This window comes from Rattus norvegicus, chromosome 9, assembly GCF_036323735.1.
Source record: "Rattus norvegicus strain BN/NHsdMcwi chromosome 9, GRCr8, whole genome shotgun sequence".
Taxonomy (NCBI): Eukaryota; Metazoa; Chordata; class Mammalia; order Rodentia; family Muridae; genus Rattus; species Rattus norvegicus.
This window is the reverse complement of record NC_086027.1, coordinates 117916561-117938201: the sequence shown is the minus strand read 5'-3', so window position 1 is coordinate 117938201 and position 21641 is coordinate 117916561. Positions and strand designations below refer to the sequence as shown.

Sequence of the window (21641 nt, the reverse complement as noted above, 5' to 3'; positions counted from 1 at the left end):
GCCTCAGACAAAAATGTTGTCCCGGTCCCACTCGACTAATTTTAGTTATCTTGGCTCATGGCTATGACTCATCCCTAAAGCTCTGAATTGTTGAGGAGGAAGGAGGGAAAAAAATTGACTTAAATGTCAAAGAAGTAGGAACATAAATATAGTTTTCTTTTTTGGGGACTAGAATTCCAGGATCTGGGTATCTTTATCGCATGCTGGTTGAAAGCTTCCAACTTCTAGAAAAATCATGACTCTAGTCAAAACATCACCAAGGACTTAAGAGGATTGATTCCAAGTCATGACACTTTTGACTTTTAATTCCTCAACATGGTTCAACTAGATGTCAGTCAATGATTTTGTGTGACTAAGCATGATGGAGATGTAATGTGTAGATTGTGGTAATACTTAGGACCCACGAAACAGGACAGGGAGGAATTCATGCTGACAAACAGACTCAGGAATAATTCTGCAGAACGTCATGGTCACACAGGGAAGAAGTGGTTATACCCTGCTCAGACATTTTCTGGCCTGCCGACGAACAGGGGTCAATACAGAGATGGCTTCATGAAACTCTGTCCCGAGTAATGAACAATGTTTTTTAATTTGTGGGTAAACTGGTTTTCATTTTGAGTTTCCAATAGTTCGGAGAATAGGAAGAGTCCTTGCCTACTCACATCCTATGTGAGCATTCTACTGAAGTAGAGCGTCCTCCTCCAGGAGTCTCTGGCCTGTGGCTCACAGACTACGTGTGCCTCAGGTGAGTGTGGCTCCCAGTCAGAATCATAAACTTACCTAAAGTGTTATGGCTTTTTTTGGTGACTCAGTGACACGGTTCTCAAGCACAGACGTAGTAGATGACAGCATGTCACAATGTCACAAAGTTGACACATGTGAGCAGTGACTATCTTGTTGCCCCTTTCTGCTCTTAAAGCTTATATAGAATTAAAAAAAGTGGTTGTCTAGATATGGCCCAGGAAATTAGATATGGAGTATTATGCAGAAGGCAAAGGAAAATTAATTTCAAGGGATGTGTTTTTGGGAAGTGCTTCCAATGGAATGTCCCCAGTGCAAAACTGCGAACGTTGACTTCAGCCCCTGTCTGGTGCCAGCCTTTCCAGAGCTTTCCAAATGATCCTCACGGCCTTCTCCTGTCTCTTCACTTCATAACCGTGTACTGCTGTGAGCAATCATCGTATTCCATCACCTAAGACCCAGTGTGTCACTCAGCTGATGTGTCCAGCATGTCCAGCATCCTGACAGGATGCTCTGGGCATGTGTGTGTGTGCGGGGTGGCGGAGGATGCTAGAAGCTGCCCATCTTTACCTCTTCATTTCAGGTGAGCTTTAGAACTTGAAGGGTTTATGTCATGTCTTAACCTTTGTGTGCCTGCACTTGTCGATTTTGATACTGTGCTTGTGACAATTATCTACAAGATGTATTTTAAGCATATATATATATGTGTGTGTGTGTGTGTGTGTGTGTGTGTGTGTGTTTAAGCCCTATTATATTATATTATATTATATTATATTATATTATATATTAATTGCTTGTGTCTCTGGCTACACAACAGCTTGGCTCACTATTTTACAAAACCAGTCTGCTAGTTGATGTTTTTGAGCATTTTGCAGATTTGTCAGCATTCAACAGAGATTTATCTTTTTACAACCGACTTTTATCCTATAGTCCAGGTTATAGGTCGAGTCATATCCCCCAAATAGATATGCTGCCAGTATTTATGAATGCTTACAGAAATAACAGGGTCTTGCAGACTTAATCAAGTTAACATGAGGCTAATGAAGGAGGTCCCCAAGCTACACTTGTTGTCATGAGAGTAATGAGCTAGCTCCATGCGATGTCGGTCAAGGGATGCCAAGTGTCGCTGGCTTCAACCAGAATCTGGGAAGACATGAGGAAGGGCCAACCTCTGCAGGTGTGGGCAGCTATGCAGCCCACACCTCTTACTTCCTGTGCGAGGAAGCAACGAATTGGCTATTTGTGTTAAGATTGGGAGGATATCCCTGAGATCAGCTAACACGCCAAGCAAACTGACAGAACAGGGGGATGGGAGGTGAGAGAATGGCTTCCCTTTGTGGGTTATGAAGCTAATGTAAAATGTTAATCTTCAATTTAAAAGATTTCAGAACAATACCACATGGCCCCTTGAAAAGGATCCAAGAGCAGATTTTCCTGTCCAGTTCTTAATGACCTTGGCTATTTAAATGATTCTTGTAAATACCAGTCAGCTGCCTTTCAATGCACTTGATCAATAATAATCCGACTTGTATTTTTAACCTAATTACCTTGTCCTTTTATGTTTCATTTGCCTTTTAGTAGATCACTCTCTAACCTAATGCAAACCCATAAATAGTATTAGTCACATTCATTTTATAAAGAGAGCACTTTAAAAGTACTAATTACCTAAAATATATCCTTTAGACCCAAATGGATCTATATTCCAAGATTCTGATTTACTCTCTCTCTAAAAAAATATATATATAGTAAAACCCAGGTCTGTTTGAAATAATCAGTGTCAGGGCTGGGTGTGGTAGCAATGCCTTTAATCCTAGCATTCAGAAGGCAGAGGCAGAGGCAGATGGATCTCAGGTCCAGCCTGGACTACATAGTTTCCATCAGGCCAGTCAGGGCAACATAGTGAGATCTTGTCTCAAAAAAAGAAAAAAGTGAGTTTTACTTGCTTTCTTTGGAGAAAAAAAGTTGTTTTTCTCCAAATTAGCACAACTGTAAACACTTATACTCACATTTCCCCCAAAATAAACAAACAAAAAATACCTTTAAGGTCTTACAAATTGTAACGTGAACGAATCCAAATTCAAACATGCATATTGAGAAGTATCACACACTACCCAGTTTCCCAGCATAACCTCATTCTATGAAATTCCCTGGTATAACCATTGCCTTCACATTATATAATTTTCTGAAAATCCAAGTCTTTGAAGGAAGAGTTCACTCCTATATTTAGTGGTTGAAGAAAAAAAATGTTCCAAGATGGAATACCGGACCTTTTCTCTGACCAGAACCGCCCTCCCCCCCTTCTTTTCCCCCAAAAGCCATTCTGATTGCTTTTGGTCATGAAGAGTGTACCAGCTTTCCCCTGTCTTTGATGACACTGGCATTGACAAGTCAAACTCGATGCCAAAATCAACAGGCCATTCAGTCATTGCACTGGTGTGACTGTTTTCACTACATCCTGTCATCTGTCAGGTCCTTGGTGCTAACACCAGGGGCGGAGGGAAAGCCCGGCAGAGGGTTACTCACTTGAGGGTGGTGAGCTCTGTAAGGGATGGCTGTGTGGCCTTGAGATAGCTTTCTCTTCTTGCAGCCACCTTAGGAGATGGCTTGGGGCTCGTGTCCGAGTCCCCGCTGTCCTCATCCCCCATGGCTTTGATGTAGCTGCCACTGCGCATCCTCCGGCACGGGATCTCGTCGTCTTTCCCGCGAGGCGTGTACCCTGTCCATTCATCCTGGGGAACCTAGTCAGGTAGAGAACAGACAGTTTTAACTTTCCAGTGGAATTGAGCTTTTAAAAGTTTTTCTTCTCCTCCTCCTCTTTATATATATATAAAACTAGGATTAGGCAATAGAGATAAATTATCTAATCCTTAGACATCATTTTTTTAAAATTAATGTTTTTACTGTAGCCATTTTGAAAACCATTTTAACGCATGCACATCCACGTTGCAATCCGGGACAAGCACGGAACAGCTGGAAGAATGTGACCCGCTGGCTCAACTTCTCAACTTTCTCGTGCTGTTACCACCTGAGGTAGGAGAACTCGATGGAGAAGAAGCCGATTGAATTTTACTCCGACCTCTCTCCATCGGTACCACAGAGTCAAGGGTGTTCTCTGACTCATCCTGCTTTCTCTAACTTCACATCTGTACCACCCCATGTCTGCTTTCTGTTCTCTCTGACTACCGCTCTAATCCAGCCCCATTGACTGTCCACTCATCCCTTCCTCCTGAGCTCTTAGAGCTCCTCCTGGGAGTTTTCTCAGCGATGTTTTCATAATAGCCAATCGTGTGTTTGCTGGTCCCTCTGGCATTGCCACACATCACACAAACACCACACCTACTGACAGTGTCTCCCTGTTTGGCATCCTGCTTGCTCTACCACTCGGGATAGCTACCAGTCACGTTTTCTGCCTCAAGTTTTGCTGGACCCTGCTCTATATTCCCCACTGTGGACTCCACACCGGAGGAGGCTGTCAGTGCGTTGCCTACTTGTGTTTTCTACCACCATTTGAGGCGGTGCAGGGAGGGCATTACACATTCTGTTTTGCATTTGTTACATTGTGACACTCATTTCAATTCCTTTTTATCTACTTCAGCTTGGAGCCAACCTAACTCCTGTTTAGCTTCAGTCTTCTCCCACTGGTGAAAGAAACACGTACCCATCACTAGCTTGGTCCGTCAAGGAGTATAGAGAGTCCACAAAACATGGTTTAATCAAAGGAGACAAACCAGGCTGAGGCTGTTTGCACCACTGACATGCATACAACAGGGAGCAGTAGATAAACAAACATAGGAACACCTCTCAATCGACATGCTTACAGGTCAAAGGTGCCGTGCCACAATGGAATACTCACTAAAGAGACCCTAGGAGCATGGTCCTGTCAGCAATGGAAGTGGTTGAAGAGTCTTAACCTGGTCAGGTTTACAATGAGAAGGTAAAATGAATATATATATGTATATATATATATACACACATATATATCCATGCATACATATATGCATACATACACATTCACACATATATATGTATGTATGCACGCATGCATGTATGTTTCATGTGTGTGTTAGGGTCTCATAGGCAGGCCAGTAACTCACCGGACCCAAGATGACTTGTAACTCAGTCTACTTGGCTTAGTCTATATTCTGGAATTAGAGGTGGTCATCACCACACCCAGTGGTAAAACATTGGCGCCGTATATTCTGGGATTAAATATTTAGACGCTGAGTAGATCCTGCTTGTGGAAAGCGATACAGCCTCTGGACAGTTCTACTGAAATCTGCTAAACAGTCTGGCCGCCACAACTTATTTTATTGGCGTGCCTCTGTGCTTTTATTTTCTGTTCTGCAATTTTTCAAGGAGAACCTGGCGCTCAGAGAGCTGAAGTCACTGGACAAAGGACATGAGAGGATCCCTTGTCCACACTCCAGGTGAAGCTGCTTGTCCAGGAGTTATTGGCCAATACAGGACAAACTACCTGGGATTTGTTGTTTCTTTTGACCATTTTTATCTGATTGTTTTGTTATTGTTGTTTGCTTGTCTTGATATTCCTTTTTCTATGTTTTATTTTTTGAGAGAGAAACACACACAGAGAGAGAGAGAGAGAGAGAGAGAGAGAGAGAGAGGGAAAGAGAGAGAGAGAGAGAGAGAGAGAGAGAGAGAGAGAGAGAGAGAGCACACTGAACTTGGTGGGTAGGGAGGAATCTGGAAGGAGTTGGGGAAGGAGAAATCTGATCAAAATACATTGTATAAAAAATTAAAAAAAGAGCAACACACTCATTGCATGTGAAGAAAAATCTTCAAGACATAGAAGATTGCTCCAGTTGAATTCAAAAATCAGAATACAATGGGTTCTCATGGGGGATAGTCTGAATTTGAAACCTAAATGAGTTGAGAAAATTGTCCATGATTACTCATATCCATATTAGCTACAGACCCCTAAGAATTATCCACTGTAGAAAGTGAAATTACACACTGCCTATCAGAAGCATTGTTTTTTCACCCTTAAATCACAGACTTCTTTGTGTAGTCAAAATGCCATCAACTGCTAGCAGCCCCTTTGCAGGGGTGAGGCCTTGAGAGCCTCTGCTCCACCCACACCAGGATGTCCACTGGCTTGATCTCGTGTAGGCATCCAGAGTTCGTGAGTGTGACAGCTTTACCGTGTCCAGAAGACACTGTTTATTTCTCAGGAGTCTTCCCCAAGCTCCAGTTCTTATAATCTTTCATTACCCTCTTTCTAGTTGTCCCCTGGGTCATGGGGGAAAGGATTACAAATACAGATGTCTCATTTAAGGCTGACAGTGCTACCGTCCTGATTCTCTACATCTGACCGGTTGTGAATCTCTGTGTCAGCTGCCACCTAATGTAAAAAGAAACTTCACTGAGGAAGACTGAGAGTTGAACCCTGAGGAAGAGGGGGCAGAAAGAGTGTAAGCCAGAGGGGGTGGAGGCCGCCGCGAAAACAAGGCCCTCTGAATCGACTGGGCAAAGGTCCTATGAGCTCACAGGGTCTTAAGCGGTGGTCTGCTGGGGTCTGCACCAGGTCCTCTGCACATAGGATGTGCAGAGCTCCCGAGTGTGTTAATGAGTACGTCTCTGACTCTCGTGCCTGCTCTAGGGGCTGCTCTCTTCCTTCTGTTCATTTGCCTTGCCCAACTGGGATGCGATGGCTTTTGTTTTATCTTATATTTTATTTTGTTATGTTTTGGTGTTATCTCTTAGAAGATTATTCTTTTTTGTTTTAAATGTGAGACAGAAAGGGAGTGGATCCGGATGGGAGCGGATGTGGGGACTGGATGGGAGGAGTGGTGGGAGGGGAGACTGTAATCAGGATCTATTGTGTGAGCAAAGAATCTATTTTCAATAAAAGAGAAAGAAACCCATAACTTTCAGGTAGACAGTTTGATACTATGTACACTAAACAGAATAATAGTACTGGGTTCACTCCTGGAGACCGTGAATTCTCTACCCTGGGTTCTTGGCCACGTTTATAATACACGCATGCATTCCTTCCTTTGGAGTGGGCTTTACGTTTAAGCAGAGAGCTGATGGTTACCTCCACGGTATGCTTGCCACTACTGTACCAGTGGATTTGCCTCACTTGGCTCGTTATTGTGCTCACAGCTGGATAAGGTCTTTGATGTCTTTTCTCCTCAAGCAGCCAGACTAGCACTTTGTGGTACTATGCAAGTCAGGCAGCACGGAGGAAGCCTTGAGGTCGGTACTAGTGCCATTTCTGTGATCTTTCCCTCCAGCCAAAGCCTGTGGTATCTTCAGTAGAACAGTCTTCCTGCCACAACTTCCACATTCTTGTGCTGAGTTGTAGGAGTATAGCTGCTGTCTGACACACGGCCTGTCTTTGATCTACAGGGTTAAGGAGGGATGCTGTTTGCCCCTCATTTTACAACAGAGGGAACTCGGGCTATGGAAGGAGCCCCTGTGATGAAGAGCAACCTATCAGTAGGGCAGCTCCTGGGCCTTAGTACTGGCCAGTATTTGATGGACATTTTCTTCCTGGGCTGTGCTTTGCCACACCTTGGCGGTCCTTGACTGCATCACGGTTCACCGCATACACCGAGTTTGTCATTTGCCAGCCATGCTGTAGCAAGGTGGCCTTTTCACTTTCCCAAGCTAAAAGCCTCAGGACCGGCTCAGCTACAAAGGTTTCTCAGAAAGCTATCAACGGCGAGAACTGGCTTCCCTTCAGTTGGTAAGTGACTCACTGCCTAGTTTCAGATCCTCCTCACCAGTTCAGCAATTGCTAAAAGTTAACAAGAAGCTGAGGTCACTGGCGACCGGTCTGTCACCTGCTGTTTCTCAACGCTGAGTTCCTAAGTGTTGCCTTCTGGAATACATTAGAGATGGATGACAAACTGATTGGCTAACGGGCCAGTTTCTGTTGGGGTGCTTTGCAAACTTAGCTCAAGGCAGAAACCTGGGTTTCAGGAAAAACAGTCTGTGACTGTTGCTAGGGGAACAGGCTGAGAAGTATTTAATCCGTAGGCCTTTCAATTAATCATTCTTTTCAAATGATAGCGGTGAAAGAATTGTACCAATGCGACTTCCATTAGTGTGCAGCATAAATATTAATACATAATTCATCAACCTAAAGGCAGCATAGAGCATGATTTCATGTAAAAATAACAAAGGAGTTAGTTCTAAAAAAATATAGATGTACGAAATGTAGACTCCGGAGAAGAAAAACACATTGCTGAACTGTTAGTGCTAGGACCAGTGAAATTGGTTTCAGTGAGCATGCATGGGTGTTTGTGTGTTAACACTTTAGAGTAAAAGGTAAATGTCTTGGAGGTCCATAGCTCTGGGAGGAAGCAGACTGTCTTGTAGAGTTCAAAGAGTGCGGTGTTACTCTCCTTTGGTCAGAAAGAGGGGACAGTTATGAGGTGACGGCTCCTGTGCTAGCCTGGATTTCCCTTTCCACTATTAGGTTGGATTTCCATCCCCCTACTCCCCGTCCCCGAGAAGGCACAGTCCTGTGCACATTTGCAGACTTTGAGGCCAATGTGATGAGTCTGTTTCTTCATTTACTTTCCAGATGTTGTCTCTGGCTGGGAGTAGCTGATGCTTCAGGTTTTGGTGATTAAACTCTAACACCACTGAGCATCCTGCCCTGTGCTGACTGATGCCCGTGTGTGTGTGTGTGTGTGTGTGTGTGTGTGTGTGTGTCTTAGACGGGCTTTTAGACTGGTTGTACTGTGTCCTAATTCGCTTGTGGCTACAGCCCAGCACAGCAAACAGCCTCCAGACTGAGAGAGAGGGGGCTATAGGATCCTAGGAGGCTCTTGCGGCTCTCTCTTTGCACTGTACCCTCCCTTTTGCTTTCTGCTGCTTACATCAAAAGGCTGTGAGTGCCTCCTTTATGGCTCCCCACCTGACTGCTGAGAAAAAGATTTAGGGACTTCTGAAGAGAAGGTTGACCCTGCCCACTGTCTGAGAAAGGCTATGTTGTTACTGTCAGTGGCAGTGGAAGGTCCTGGTCAAAGAAGGAGCAGAAGGGATAGAGCCCTTGGTAGCAGGACAGCAGGTGCTTCTGCATGTTTGTACCATCCCAGGAGGCACCTGGGCCCAACAAACACTGAAGAAGGGGCACACAAAAGCAGTCTACAGGTCAAGCTTGACAATAGCGATGGGTCACAAGGAAAGATTATATGCTGTTAAATGCATTGAAGCATGCACACTCTAATGGAGAACAACCTTATTGTTGTTGTTATTATTATTACTTTTTTTTTGTCAGGGTCTCATTACTCAGTTCAGTTTAGCCAGAAGCACGCTATGTAGCCCAGGTGTCTTCCAACTGGCAACCCTCAGGTTTTAGCCTTCCCTTACAGTGCAGTAATTGCAGGAATGTGTCACCAGGCCCATCGGAGGGTTTTCATAAAATGAGGAGTTATGAGAATTTCCTATCTGAAGCCCGTAACTGAATCCACAGGCCATGGTTGAGAGGTTGAAGGACCCATCACCGACCAACAGTGACTGTATAGATGTTGCCAACCTCCGCCCACACGTGGATGCTCTTGTACACGGAAATGGCATCGTACAGTCTGTCCAGCCATAGAACAGGGGGAAGAGTGAGAAGCCAACCACCTAACGGGATACGCCACTATTTCCTAAGGTTTCCTGCCTGCTGCCCTTATACTGTTTCTGCTGCACACCTCCTTTGGCTGTTTACATGCTGATGGCACACGATTCGAACTTACAGACAGCTGGAAGAGATTGTTCAGAGATATGAAGAGAAATAAACGAACAAGATGATGTAAAGAAAGCACGAAGGTTGTAGGGGAATCAGATGAGTCAACGTGACAGGGTGGGTGGAGGGGGCTGGCCTTCACTTGTTTCTCTCTTGTCTGGAAGGGGTGACATCCAAGAACCATAGCAGCTGGCCTCGGAAAGACCGGGGTCCTGCCAGCATGAAGTCTACAGCAAAAGAGTAAACTTGAGCAGTTGAAGCCTAGTCAGAAAAGTGTCAACCTGAGGAGAGAGCACTGAGCAGAGGAGACACCAGTGGGCAGGGCCAGGCCACATCCGTCTTATGGACACACCTCGGATTTCCCTCCAAAGAGGAACTCAGGCTCCCCAAGGCTCCCTTTAACCACCACAGCCAGAGTTAGTTTCTTTTGGTGAAATCCACAAATCTGATCTGTTTACTTCAAGGTTTGCCAGCCATAGCTTGGGAACTAATACAGATTACCGAGTGCTTTCGTAAAGAGAGCTCTGTGGGAACACAGCCACGGTCAGTTATTACGTCCTGCCCGTGGCTGGTTCTGAGTCATCAGAACAAGACTGGGTGGTACTGAGAGAAATAGCAACGTCCACAGAGGGGCAAAACCTGTCCACTCTCATTCTTTGATATAGCAGGCACAAAACGTAATTGAGTGTGTGCAATAGACGTATAAAGGCAGAAGAGACTGTCAGCCGGCACCAGCGGTTCTGAGCCGCAGATCGATGACAGGAAGTATTCCTAGCTGTTTGTCCTGGGCCTTGGTCCTGTTCAGGTGGAGGACAGACAGACTTTCCTGGCTTCCCAATGACCCTGCAAGAATGTCTGTTGGGGTTTAGACACCCTAGGGTAGAACCACAGCAGGCACAATGCATAATTCATTAGTTTCTACATAAACACGATTGCCAGCATGAACTTTCACTTACTACATGTGTAACTATATAACCACATCTTCGCTTCAGTCTTTCCTTCTGTAAAGTGGGAGCGGTAACAGCTATCTAAGGAGTTCATGAACTTGAGAGCCTTATGAAGGTGAGCATGAAAGGTTGGAAACACAGCTCTATTTTAAGTGTAGCCAGCCATAAATATCTTGGCGATGGCAAAGTGACAGCCTTTCAGGATGATATACTTCTGTGCATTAAATATCCTAGTACAGGGGTATACATGTGACAGACTATGTAAACAACCATATGCAGAAACGTAAGCATTTCTTCTATGCTAAAAACAGTACTTCTAGATTGGCCATGGGGATCAAAAGGTGCTAATCTATCCATCTTCTACGTCCTTTGGAAGTCGATTGCCTTTTGAGGCGTATATTCTCCACCCTTAGGTTTCCCCGAATGAAGTTAAGGAGCACCACACGGGTTCGGTGTGATCAAAGAATGGGTACTTGGAATTTTTTCTCATCTGGAACCTTGGAAGACTTTAAGTCAAAATCACCACTTGCATCTGGACATCTCCAAGTTCGATGTCTTGAGCCTTTATCATGCTCAGTAACAAAACCCTCTGCTTGGAATAGACAGGTGTTTATCATTCCTTACTCTCCTAAGCAGAGATACCTTCTTTTACTGAATGTGAGATGCCAGTGCAGACCTCCTGACACCAAGGAGAAAGAAGTGCCATCAATGAACTCTGCCACTCTAGATTATATGCTGCATCTCAGAAATGATAACTAGGTGGGGAATATGGGTCTTAGGATTAACCGACAACTCCTTAAAATGTATATGAAGGAAACAAGAAATGATAGAGCTTAATTCTAACATTCAGTCATTTGAATTCATTCATTTGTTGTGTGTTTGCGAAAGCCACACCTATATGGTCATAGGATGTCTATGATTCTGATGGCTAATTTGAATGATAGTAGGAGTTATTTTTTAACTTTTTATTATAATAATTTGTGTCAAATAAAGAGACTGGGCACAGAGGGTTAATAGCTAGTGTTGCAGAGCCCCATGTTCAAGCTGGGCTCCACTGGTCAGGGTTCAGGAGTAATTTTCCTTCTATTATTTATGAAAAATTTTTGACACGCACTTGTTACTTTGTGATAGCCTGCAGAGTACATATTTTAGATATGAAAATCCAACTTCATACAGGTTTAAGATCAGCCTACAGGAAAAGCAAATTAATACACAAACCACAGTTTACATGACTTGGAATAAAGATCATGAGAACTACAATTTCTGACTTAGGAAGGCATGCTTGTAAGAGGCCCTGGCAAAGCTAAGAGCTCGAAGCTTTGCTCCGGCTGGCTGCAGGTCCTGAGATGTATCTGTGAGAAAGACAAGTCAGTCATTCAGTGCCCATGATGGTCCAATGGCTGAGAGATGAAGCCATGTGCACATCCTTGAGAGTGGAGTCTCTCAGGATGGGAAGTTGGATGGTGAGGTTTGGAGTAATGAAAATGTGTGAGACTTGGGTAAATCTGAGAGCCACAAAAGGAATGGAGACACTTAGAAAGCCTGGACAGCTGAAGGAGTGCATGTCCCGAGAACCCACGGGGCAGGCTGCCACGCTTTTTTGGGGAGCCGTGGAATGGCGGTTGCGGGGCTCATCAGGCAGAGTCTGTTTCATCAGGGCCAGAGAGGCTGGAGAGGTAATGGGTGTTTTGGTGATCAGGTAGAATACAGACAACAAAACAACAAGAAGCAGGGATTACTGTGAAGCCATTGAGGCTTATGACCACTTAGCCTCTGTGATGAGAATATTTAAATGACAGTAGTCAGGTAAGTGGTGTTTGGCTTTGGCTGACAGGGCAACAGAACTAGCCCTTCTGGGCCTTACGAACGAAGGTTAATTGCAGGACAAGAACATGTGCTTATGAAAGGAGAGAGGGGGATCTGATATCTATAGAGAAAAAAAAATCTAATAATTATGGACTAATCTCCAAGGGTCAGGAGCAGCAGCATCTGGTAAAACAGCCATTGCCGTTTCTGTTTTGCCCTTGCAAAGCCGAGACTCAGAAGAGGCGAGATGACCTTCCAAGGTCATTATAAGGAACAAAAGGTTTGCTGTCTGACACCAAAGCTTTTAACAGCATCACCCAGTCTCTGATGAATCCATGATGATTGGGTGATGAACAAACAGGCTACAAAAGAGGAAATGAAAAGTGACAGTGACGTGCATGCTCCCGTCTCACTGCACTTAAAAATGAAAGTATAACCATTAAAATAATTATAAATATTATCTTGTCACTAATTCTCCAGCTTTGGTAAAAGAGTAAGTGTTTAAAATAAGCAGGGAGTGACATGGTATTAGTTCTGTGACTCTGTTACCAGTGTTCTCTGCTTTATGGTTTAAACAAAAGTGGTCCGGTGTGTGTGTGTGTGTGTGTGTGTGTGTGTGTGTGTATGTGTGTATGTGTGTGTGTGTATGTGTGTGTGTGTGGTGTGTGTGTATGTGTGTATGTGTGTGTGTATGTGTGTGTGGTGTGTGTGTGTGTGGTGTGTGTGTGTATGTGTGTGTGTATGTGTGTATGTGTGTGTGGTGTGTGTGTGGTGTGTGTGTATGTGTGTGTGTATGTGTGTGTGTGTGGTGTGTGTGTATATGTGTGTGTGTATGTGTGTGTATGTGTGTGTGTATGTGTGTATGTGTGTGTGTGGTGTGTGTGTTTATGTGTGTGTGTGTGTGGTGTGTGTGGTGTGTGTGTATGTGTGTATGTGTATGTGTGTATGTGTGTGTGTGGTGTGTGTGTATGTGTGTATGTGTGTGTGTGTATGTGTGTGTGTGTGGTGTGTGTGTGTATGTGTGTGTGTATGTGTGTGTGGTGTGTGTGTATATGTGTGTGTGTATGTGTGTGTGTATGTGTGTGTGTATGTGTGTGTGTATGTGTGTATGTGTGTGTGTGGTGTGTGTGTATGTGTGTGTGTATGTGTGTGTATATGTGTGTGTGTGGTGTGTGTGTATGTGTGTGTGTGTGGTGTGTGTGTATGTGTGTGTATGTGTGTGTGTATGTGTGTATGTGTGTGTGTATGTGTGTATGTGTGTGTGTGTGTGGTGTGTGTGTATGTGTGTGTGTATGTGTGTGTGTGGTGTGTGTGTGTGGTGTGTGTGTATGTGTGTGTGTGGTGTGTGTGTATGTGTGTGTGTGTGTGTAAGTGTGCTTAGGGGGTCAGGAAACTTTCAGGACAGTCACACTGGTAACAGTGACTCTGGAGGCCTCCCAAACGTGAGTTAGCATTGTTAGGAAGGCTTAGCTCTGGAGAGCAAGCTCCTGCCACCAGCTGCCCGCAGAGATGGCTGCAGTACTACGTATTCGGGCCTTCTAAGCACTTTTAGTGGCTCTCAGATTCCCTACTCACTCTGCTGCTTCTTCGCATCTTCTTTGTGGCTGGGAGAACTGCTTTCCTGCTCCACACAGCTTTCACCTTGACAAATACGACTTGGCTTAAGCGCCCCTGTATCCTTTTTAGCTTGCTCTTCTCATAGCAAAAAGCAGCGGAAGAAAAAAGAGAGCAGGAATAGGAAAATTACAATGACAAGGTATGCAGATCCTCAAGCTCCTTCTCTAAGACTGTTCCTACCCAAATAGGATTTGATTTCCCTAGCAACCACCCTTTTTCCACTCCTAAGGAAGTCCAAGGCTGGAGTGAGACTAAATTTGCTTCAGATTACTTACAGTTACTTAAAAAAAAAAACACAAGCGTGGATACCTACCTTGCTTAAAACAGGGGTTATAACCCTTGCCCAGGCTCCCTCTAAGTGTTTTAAATGCTCTGGAAGCAAAAGAGCTATATGTTTGCTGAGTGACTCTGTGAGATTATTTTCACCCACAAGCATTTATACTTGTCTTTGGGGGACCTGGCACCACAAACATGCCCAAAGCATTTCTTTCATAAAACATGAAGTCTTTGCTCTCAAAGGCATTGAGTTTTCAGTGGATCAAGAGATTTGGAACTGGATGAATAGACAGACTAGTCAATTTTAAAGCACGTCAAATAGAGTTGGGCACTAACTCTCTTGGTGCAGCTGAATTACATAGTGCTGGTAATCTACCCTGTTTCCCAGTGGGTGAAACATCTGTGATTGTGGGATTCTCCCAGGCCATGTAAATCAGCATTCACCTTTGGGGGCTGCTGGGAAGTGTTATCAAGGTGTCAGTTGACTCAAGGAGGGGACCATTGGGCACAGATTTTGTGACATCACATCAAGAAATAGCACCCTAGACACTGGAGTCCAGTGGGCCATACAAAGGGGGCAGGAGGGAAAGTGAATATATGTTTATAAAGATTTATTTATTTTTATTCTGTATGTGTGGGTGTTTGTCTGCATGTGTGTCCATGCACATGTGTTCTGGGTTAGAATTACAGACAGTTATGAGCTGCGTTATGGAAAGGTGACTAAGAACTGAACATAGGTCCTTTGTCAGAGCAGCCAGTGGTTTTAACCACTGAGATGTCTCCAGGCCCCGGAAAGTGAATATGTATGAGTGGTCAACTCTGTATCTTGACCAGAATGGACACTGGGGAGTTTGTTATCTAAAGCTCACTGCTGGCTTTAGTGGTCACATTACACTGGTTTTGTTTTGGGGAAACTTTCTCCTTTATTTCAGACCCTTGTGCATTGGGAGTGGTTCAAGGTAGAGGCTGAGGCCATCTCTGTGTTGCCTCATTCACTGTTCTTTGCTGCACTGTGCTACTGTGCAGCCCTGCGTCTGGTCTAAGCCTGTTCAATGCGTAAAGGTCTTTGGGATGTCTGCTTGGGTGCTGAACATAAATATTTTCTCTTTCATTGAGTAATGAAGTAGGGAGGCAGGTAGCCATATAATCACAGATACACAAGCATTTTCTAATATACCATTAACTCTATGTTGCTCTCAATCTCATTGCAAAAATGAGAACATTGAGACTTTATGGTACCAAGTGATCTACATTAAATGTTATGCATGACAGTCAGATTTCTATGCTCCTCTAAAAAAGAATATCACACCATGCTCCCTAAATGAGATTCCGACATTCACTTCAGCAATTTTCATCAATCAGAAGGCTCAAGAATTAAAAACTTCAGGACATATTTTGAAATAATCCCCCTGTTTTTTTTTAAATTTGAAAAGAAATCGACAACTAATGACCATTAGATGCTTGGGAGAAGCCAAAGAGCTTGAAGTAACAGACACAGAGCACGCCTGACCCAGCAGCTATAACTAGCTTTAAGATTTAGTGAAACGCAAGAAAAACCCAAAACATTGTAAAGGAGCTCAAGACTGAATGCCCCAGTATTTGTTTGTGGTGAATCAACTCATTTCTACCAGCTGAGGAGGAGGGTAATGTGGAGCTCTTAGTAGTTTTCATGAAGGTGTTTGCTTTTGGGTACATGGGGGCATAGCTGTCGGCTCAGAACAGCCAAGGGGAGTATTGTAATTTCCCATCACCACTACGGTCAGTGGTGGACCATTATCTGTCCACAACATCGTGCCTGGGTTTTAACTGGGAGCTGTACTCCTGGTTCCAAAATGGAGTCCTCTGAGAAAAGCTAGAATTTGTGACCAGGTGTTCGGAAGCAGAGATGGGACTGGGTCAATCGTCTTCCTGTTGGGGTTCTGAGGAAACCCAGACACGGACATGGCATTCATCCCCCACCATCCCCTCTCAAACACCCCACTCGTCACTCAGCCAGCCCATCAGCTGTCATTGCTACACACTCCCTGCCTGTCTGATTTGTGGGGCTCTGATCCTATTTCTCTGGAACATGAAGCCTGATAAACATGGGTGAACAAACAGTACAGTTATTTTAAAATGCTTATGAATATAGATGTTTTCTCCTAGAACAGAAAGTCTGATAGTCTCGTTGAAATGGTACAAGTTTAGTCCATAAAAACAAACATTCAGTCAATCATCTCATTACACGAAGGGTGAAACACAGATTCTCAAATAAACCTCAGGAAATATTTTTCCTTTGGAGCATTTATTATTAATTTTAAAAGACTGTTTCTCAAATGAAATCATTCACTTAACTTTTTGATATCTACAGACCAGCAGTGGAAGGAAGACCTGACATGTTTATGCAGACCTGCCCTCTTGACCTACAAATGGATGGTGGTAGTCTGTCGTTTTGGTGCTTTATTTTTTTCAGGTGATGTTCACAGCACCTAAAGGTATGCTGCATTTAAACGGACCACCGTGAAAGTTTTCACGGAACCACATGACTCTAGTTCTTGGCATCTGAGCAGGATAAAGTCATATTTTGGTGTCTTGTCTTTATGCACTTGGGTGATACAGAATTCCACTTTAGGAATTATCACACTGCGACATTTTCTCTTGAGGATCTGAACTTTGTGCTGTTTCATGTAGCGAGACGTCTATAACAGGTATGTGCACAGATGGTCCGCTAAGCAGCTATTTTCATCAGTATTTTATCAGGCTGTTGTAAAGGCCGTGGCGGAGGTTTTAAATAGAGACATATTCTAGTTTAAAGAGCTCTTTTAGGTTGTCTATGTAGGGACGACTAAAGAGAAACAAGAAGAGAAGCAGAGAGGACATTCTTGTAAGAATCCCGGTGGAGAGCCAGGGGGCTGTGGTGGAGAGAGGAGAGGACAGATTTCTTAATGAGGAATTAGGTGTGAGAAGAAAGGAGACAAGGATGACCCCAAGGCTTGAGCCCTGACTGATTAGAAGGAATGGATTCTATTGACTGAAATGAGGAGGCCCAAGAGGAGGAGATTAGGGGGTTGAGACTCAATCTTGACTCTGAGTCAACACAGGACGCAGCGACCGCTGAACATAAACAGTCACATGAAGTCAAAGAGCAAGACCTAGAAAGAAAAATGTTTCATGTTTTCTCTCATTTTCTGGTCGTATATCTTGTGCCAAAACAGGAAACCTTATATACGTATGCAAAGGGAAGACTGGTACAGGGGGTAGGCGAGTGGGCAAGGGGGGTAGGAAGGAGATGGTATAGCGTGGGGATAGCTACGGTGAAGGTGCATCATGTACTTGAAGAAACTTTGCTAATGAAATAGCAGCACGGACCGTGTGGTTACTCACAAACAGAAGACAAAAAAGCGTTCTCGGCACGCCCGAGTGTGAGGTGCTCTGGAGACATCCAAGAAGAAATGTGGAGAAGGGAGCTGGACATAGACACAGGGTAGGCCACCGCTCTGGGCTGGAAGAAATCCATGTGGATGTGTACATAACACTTCAGTGTCTGACAGTGAATGATACCTCTGATGAACGGGTGTTAGCAGGAAAGAGAAGTGGCCTGGAAGCTGTGAAGAAACTCAGCTTTCCTTCTGCGAATGGCGGTATGAAGACAGCAAGGTGTGCAGGCCCGGGGAGTTGAGCAAGGGCAGGCGTTTTAGATGGAGGATGAACTGCTACACCCTACCCCCTGGTCTCCTAGGATAGCAACATCCATCTCACCTCTTAGTCAGTCTCTGCTTCATACAAAAGACTCTGCTATTAATTAGCTTCCTTTCCTCAGTGGGAAAGCCTCTCAGAGAGAAAGAGAAAGCTAGGGAACAATGCTTTTGTTTTCTTCTTTTTCTCACTTCAAACTCTTTGATGACTTCCCACAATAAAGAGTGCGCCTTACTGTGGAAACCTAGTGCCTCCACACACGTGAAAGAGGAAGAAACACTTAACCTTCTGTCTCCCCACAAACGCTGTCTTCTCTTCTATTCTCTTCTATTGTATCCTACTTAATTAAAAATAATGTTGCTCCCGACCCGCTAAATTGATTTCGCTAACTGCTAATTCATCACAGCCATAGTATTGAAAAGCAGCTTTTCACAGCAACTGGTGAGGGTTTGGCTGCATTCGTTATTAATCAGAAGGATAATGCTATTTTTCTTTATTTTCCCCGGTGCACCTTCTGCAAAATCAATGCCTACCACACACTTGTCGAGTGAATGGTTTTGAGACCCCAACGTCCTGTTTCTTGAGTTAAGCTCTATGGAACTTGTTGCCTTTGCTTTATTGACTATATCTTGTGTGGAAGACCATCCCCTCAATGCTCTTTAGAGGAGATCTGGGTCTTTTTGACCAGTTCTTGGCAGAGGTAGGAGAAGACCATACTTTAGATGATACCCACAAGTTGGGTTATTACATGCAAAGCCAGTCAGCTCTGTATACCTTTGCACATTTCTGCATATTAACTTTTTTTGGGGGGGGTGGCTCAGGGGATAAAGGTGCTTGCCACCAAGCCAGAGGACTTGAGTTCAATCCCTGAGACCCACATGGAGGAAGGCGAGAACTAGTTCCTGAAAGTTTTCCTCTGATTCTACCCGCATGCTGTGGTGGTGCATCTCGCCCCCAGATAAGTTCAATAAAGTTTAAAAAAAAAATGTAAACTTCAAACAGTAAAGCTCCCCGGCCACCCTATGATCTAAAAGAAAATATCTCAATATTTTAGAACAATCTTATTTTTAATATTGTAATTGATATGGTATTTCATGTCAAGATGAAATGTCTGTCACCTTCAGGACAGAAGAGAAAGTTTCTATCAATTATCCGCAATTTGAAACAAACGGTCCGGAGAGCAATTATGATTGCCAGTTTATCTTAGAATCCTAAGACATCTGATTATAAATGACGTGTGATTTAGCCTGCACACGCCACTCAGTAAAGCTTTACAATGAAAACCTGGCACATAGTAAGTCATCAGTAAGCATGAAGTAAAATGAAGGGCATCATACAAACACCTACAAAGGGACAGGGAAGGAGATGAGGGTCTTGCTACCATGTAATTCTTCCCCACGGAGCTCACCACTGACAGGAAGGAATATGCTACCACAAAGTGTGCAGATTTCGGAATTAGGTCAGACGGCATGAATCTTATTGCCAGACTTGTGGTTTTTGGTTTAATTAGATGAACATCTTTTAACTTCAGAGCTTTCAAATATAAGATGAAACTATCGGGCTGGAGAGATGGCTCAGAGGTTAAGAGCACAGACTGCTCTCCCAGAGGTCCTGAGTTCAAATCCCAGCAACCACATGATGGCTCACAGCCATCTGTAATGAGATCTGATGCCTTCTTCTGGTGTGTCTGAAGACAACTACAGTGTACTTATATATAATAAATAAATAAATCTTTAAAAAAATAAAAGGAGACTATTGAGACTTACAAGGAATGCAAGGCTAAAGGCAATATAAATATAAAACAATTTAGGACATACTGAGTAAATATGTACAGACCACGCCTATTGATATGGTTGTGGAGACACACTCACAAAATGAAAGCTTGCAGGGTTTTCTTGGGGTGGAGGGGGCTTGATCCAGATGTTAATATCCCGTGAAAAACTATAAGGGATTGATAGTTACGTCTCCATGTGGTGGAAGTCCCTCAATGCAATTCAATTCACAATTGAATTGAACCACAATGGAATACAAAATAAACCCAAGACTCTGAGACTTGGTGAGAATGAGGGAGATTAGCAGATTTGGGGGATTCTCCAAAGGCTTGGGGTAGGGAGGATCAAAGCACTAAGGACAGAAGAAAACTCCAAATTTGTTTTAAGACACTGGTGGACAGGGCTGTACGATGTCAAGACTTAACCCCACACTGAGGTTGTCTGGAAGTGCAGGCACAGGTGATGCTGCTGTCCTAGAGAGTCTTCTCAGGAAGACCTCAGTCTCGCTCTGAAGGTCTTTCTACTGAATAGATGTGGCCACCATCACCGATCACTTACAGATGGTCAGGTCATTCTAGTTGTGAGTTGTCCATTTTGTGGACAAGTTATTGTTTGGGTCAAAAACCTAAGTGTAAATACAAGTCTCACCTAGCTGCTCTGGAGGCTCAGACAGTCTCTCTTGACATCAAGCCTTCATGTTCTCTTTACCAGTACCAGCACCAACTACCAGCACCAGCACCAACACCAGCACCAGCACCAACACCAGCACCAGCACCAGCACCAATACCAACACCAGCACCAGCACCAGCACCAACACCAGCACCAGCACCAACACCAGGACCAGCACCAGCACCAATACCAACACCAGCACCAGCACCAACACCAGCACCAGCACCAGCACCAATACCAACACCAGCACCAGCACCAGCACCAACACCAGCACCAGCACCAACACCAGGACCAGCACCAGCACCAATACCAACACCAGCACCAGCACCAGCACCAACACCAGCACCCAGCACCAGCACCAATACCAACACCAGCACCCAGCACCAGCACCAATACCAACACCAGCACCAGCACCCAGCACCAGCACCAGCACCAGCACCAATACCAACACCAGCACCAGCACCAGCACCAATACCAACACCAGCACCAGCACCCAGCACCAGCACCAGCACCAGCACCAGCACCAGCACCAACACCAGCACCCAGCACCAGCACCAGCACCAATACCAACACCAGCATCAGCACCAACACCAGCACCAGCACCAGCACCAGCACCAGCACCAGCACCAGCACCAGCACCAGCACCAGCACCAGCAGACAGCCTGGCCAGTCAAATCCATTAGCAGCTTTTTTTTTCTTTATTTCTTGTTGACATATGAACAGGAAAACAAGGAAGTTAACGGAAGCATCATGCCAGACGATACTAAAGAGGAATCTGAGAGGCTAACTTTCCCTCAGATCCTATTTTCTAAAAGTCCAGTAACTCATAAGTGCTCTGAATTAACATTTACAGAGATAATCTACAGAAGCCCAGGTTTAATCCAAGGACTTTAAACACTGCTCATAAAATACGTATTGCACTGTTTAAAAGACATTTGCTTAGAAGCCTGGCTCACCCACCAACCTGTGAGCAGCTTGGGAGGAGAGATAATGTTTTCACAGGCATCGTAATTCACACCTGTGGTCTCAATTCCAAGGTAATGGACCATAAAGAGAAAGTGTTTGTGAAGTGCTCAACTTTCTCAACTGCCTTATAACTGATTTATTAATCAACTGAGAAGTGACATATAGGAACTTTTAATCCTGGCTCTTCCTCCATCAATGATGGGGAAGAAACCTGGTATCCAGATGTGTGGGTAGAGGGGACCCCAGCAGATCATGTTTCGGAGCCTGGAGGAGCTGTTATGTGTCCTTATGTGGGTATGTAAAGGAGGGATGGAAGATAGGGGGGTCCATGGCCAGTGTTCAGAAGAGAGCATTCGGAAGCATCCGAGAAATTGCACGTTTCCATGGCGACCTTCAGGGATCCAAAGCTACATCCCACAAAAGGGCCAACTGGACTCCAGGCCAAGGGAGCCAAGCAACAAATCTGGG

The 21641-nt window shown here is 44.4% G+C and overlaps 1 protein-coding gene across 24 annotated transcripts in view; it reads right to left on the bottom strand.

The window, feature by feature from the left end:
- Dlgap1 (DLG associated protein 1) overlaps positions 1-21641 on the bottom strand; it is an 869320-nt gene that overhangs the window by 235262 nt on the left and 612417 nt on the right. For 19 of the 24 annotated variants that reach the window (XM_039084190.2, XM_039084191.2, XM_039084189.2 and 16 more), the window contains one exon: positions 3265-3479. In XM_039084190.2, the coding sequence (XP_038940118.1) occupies positions 3265-3479 (215 nt within the window). Of the gene's footprint in view, positions 1-3264; positions 3480-13773; positions 13936-21641 lie in introns of those variants that run through there. The other 5 variants (XM_063267703.1, XM_063267701.1, XM_063267704.1 and 2 more) reach the window with 2 other exon arrangements.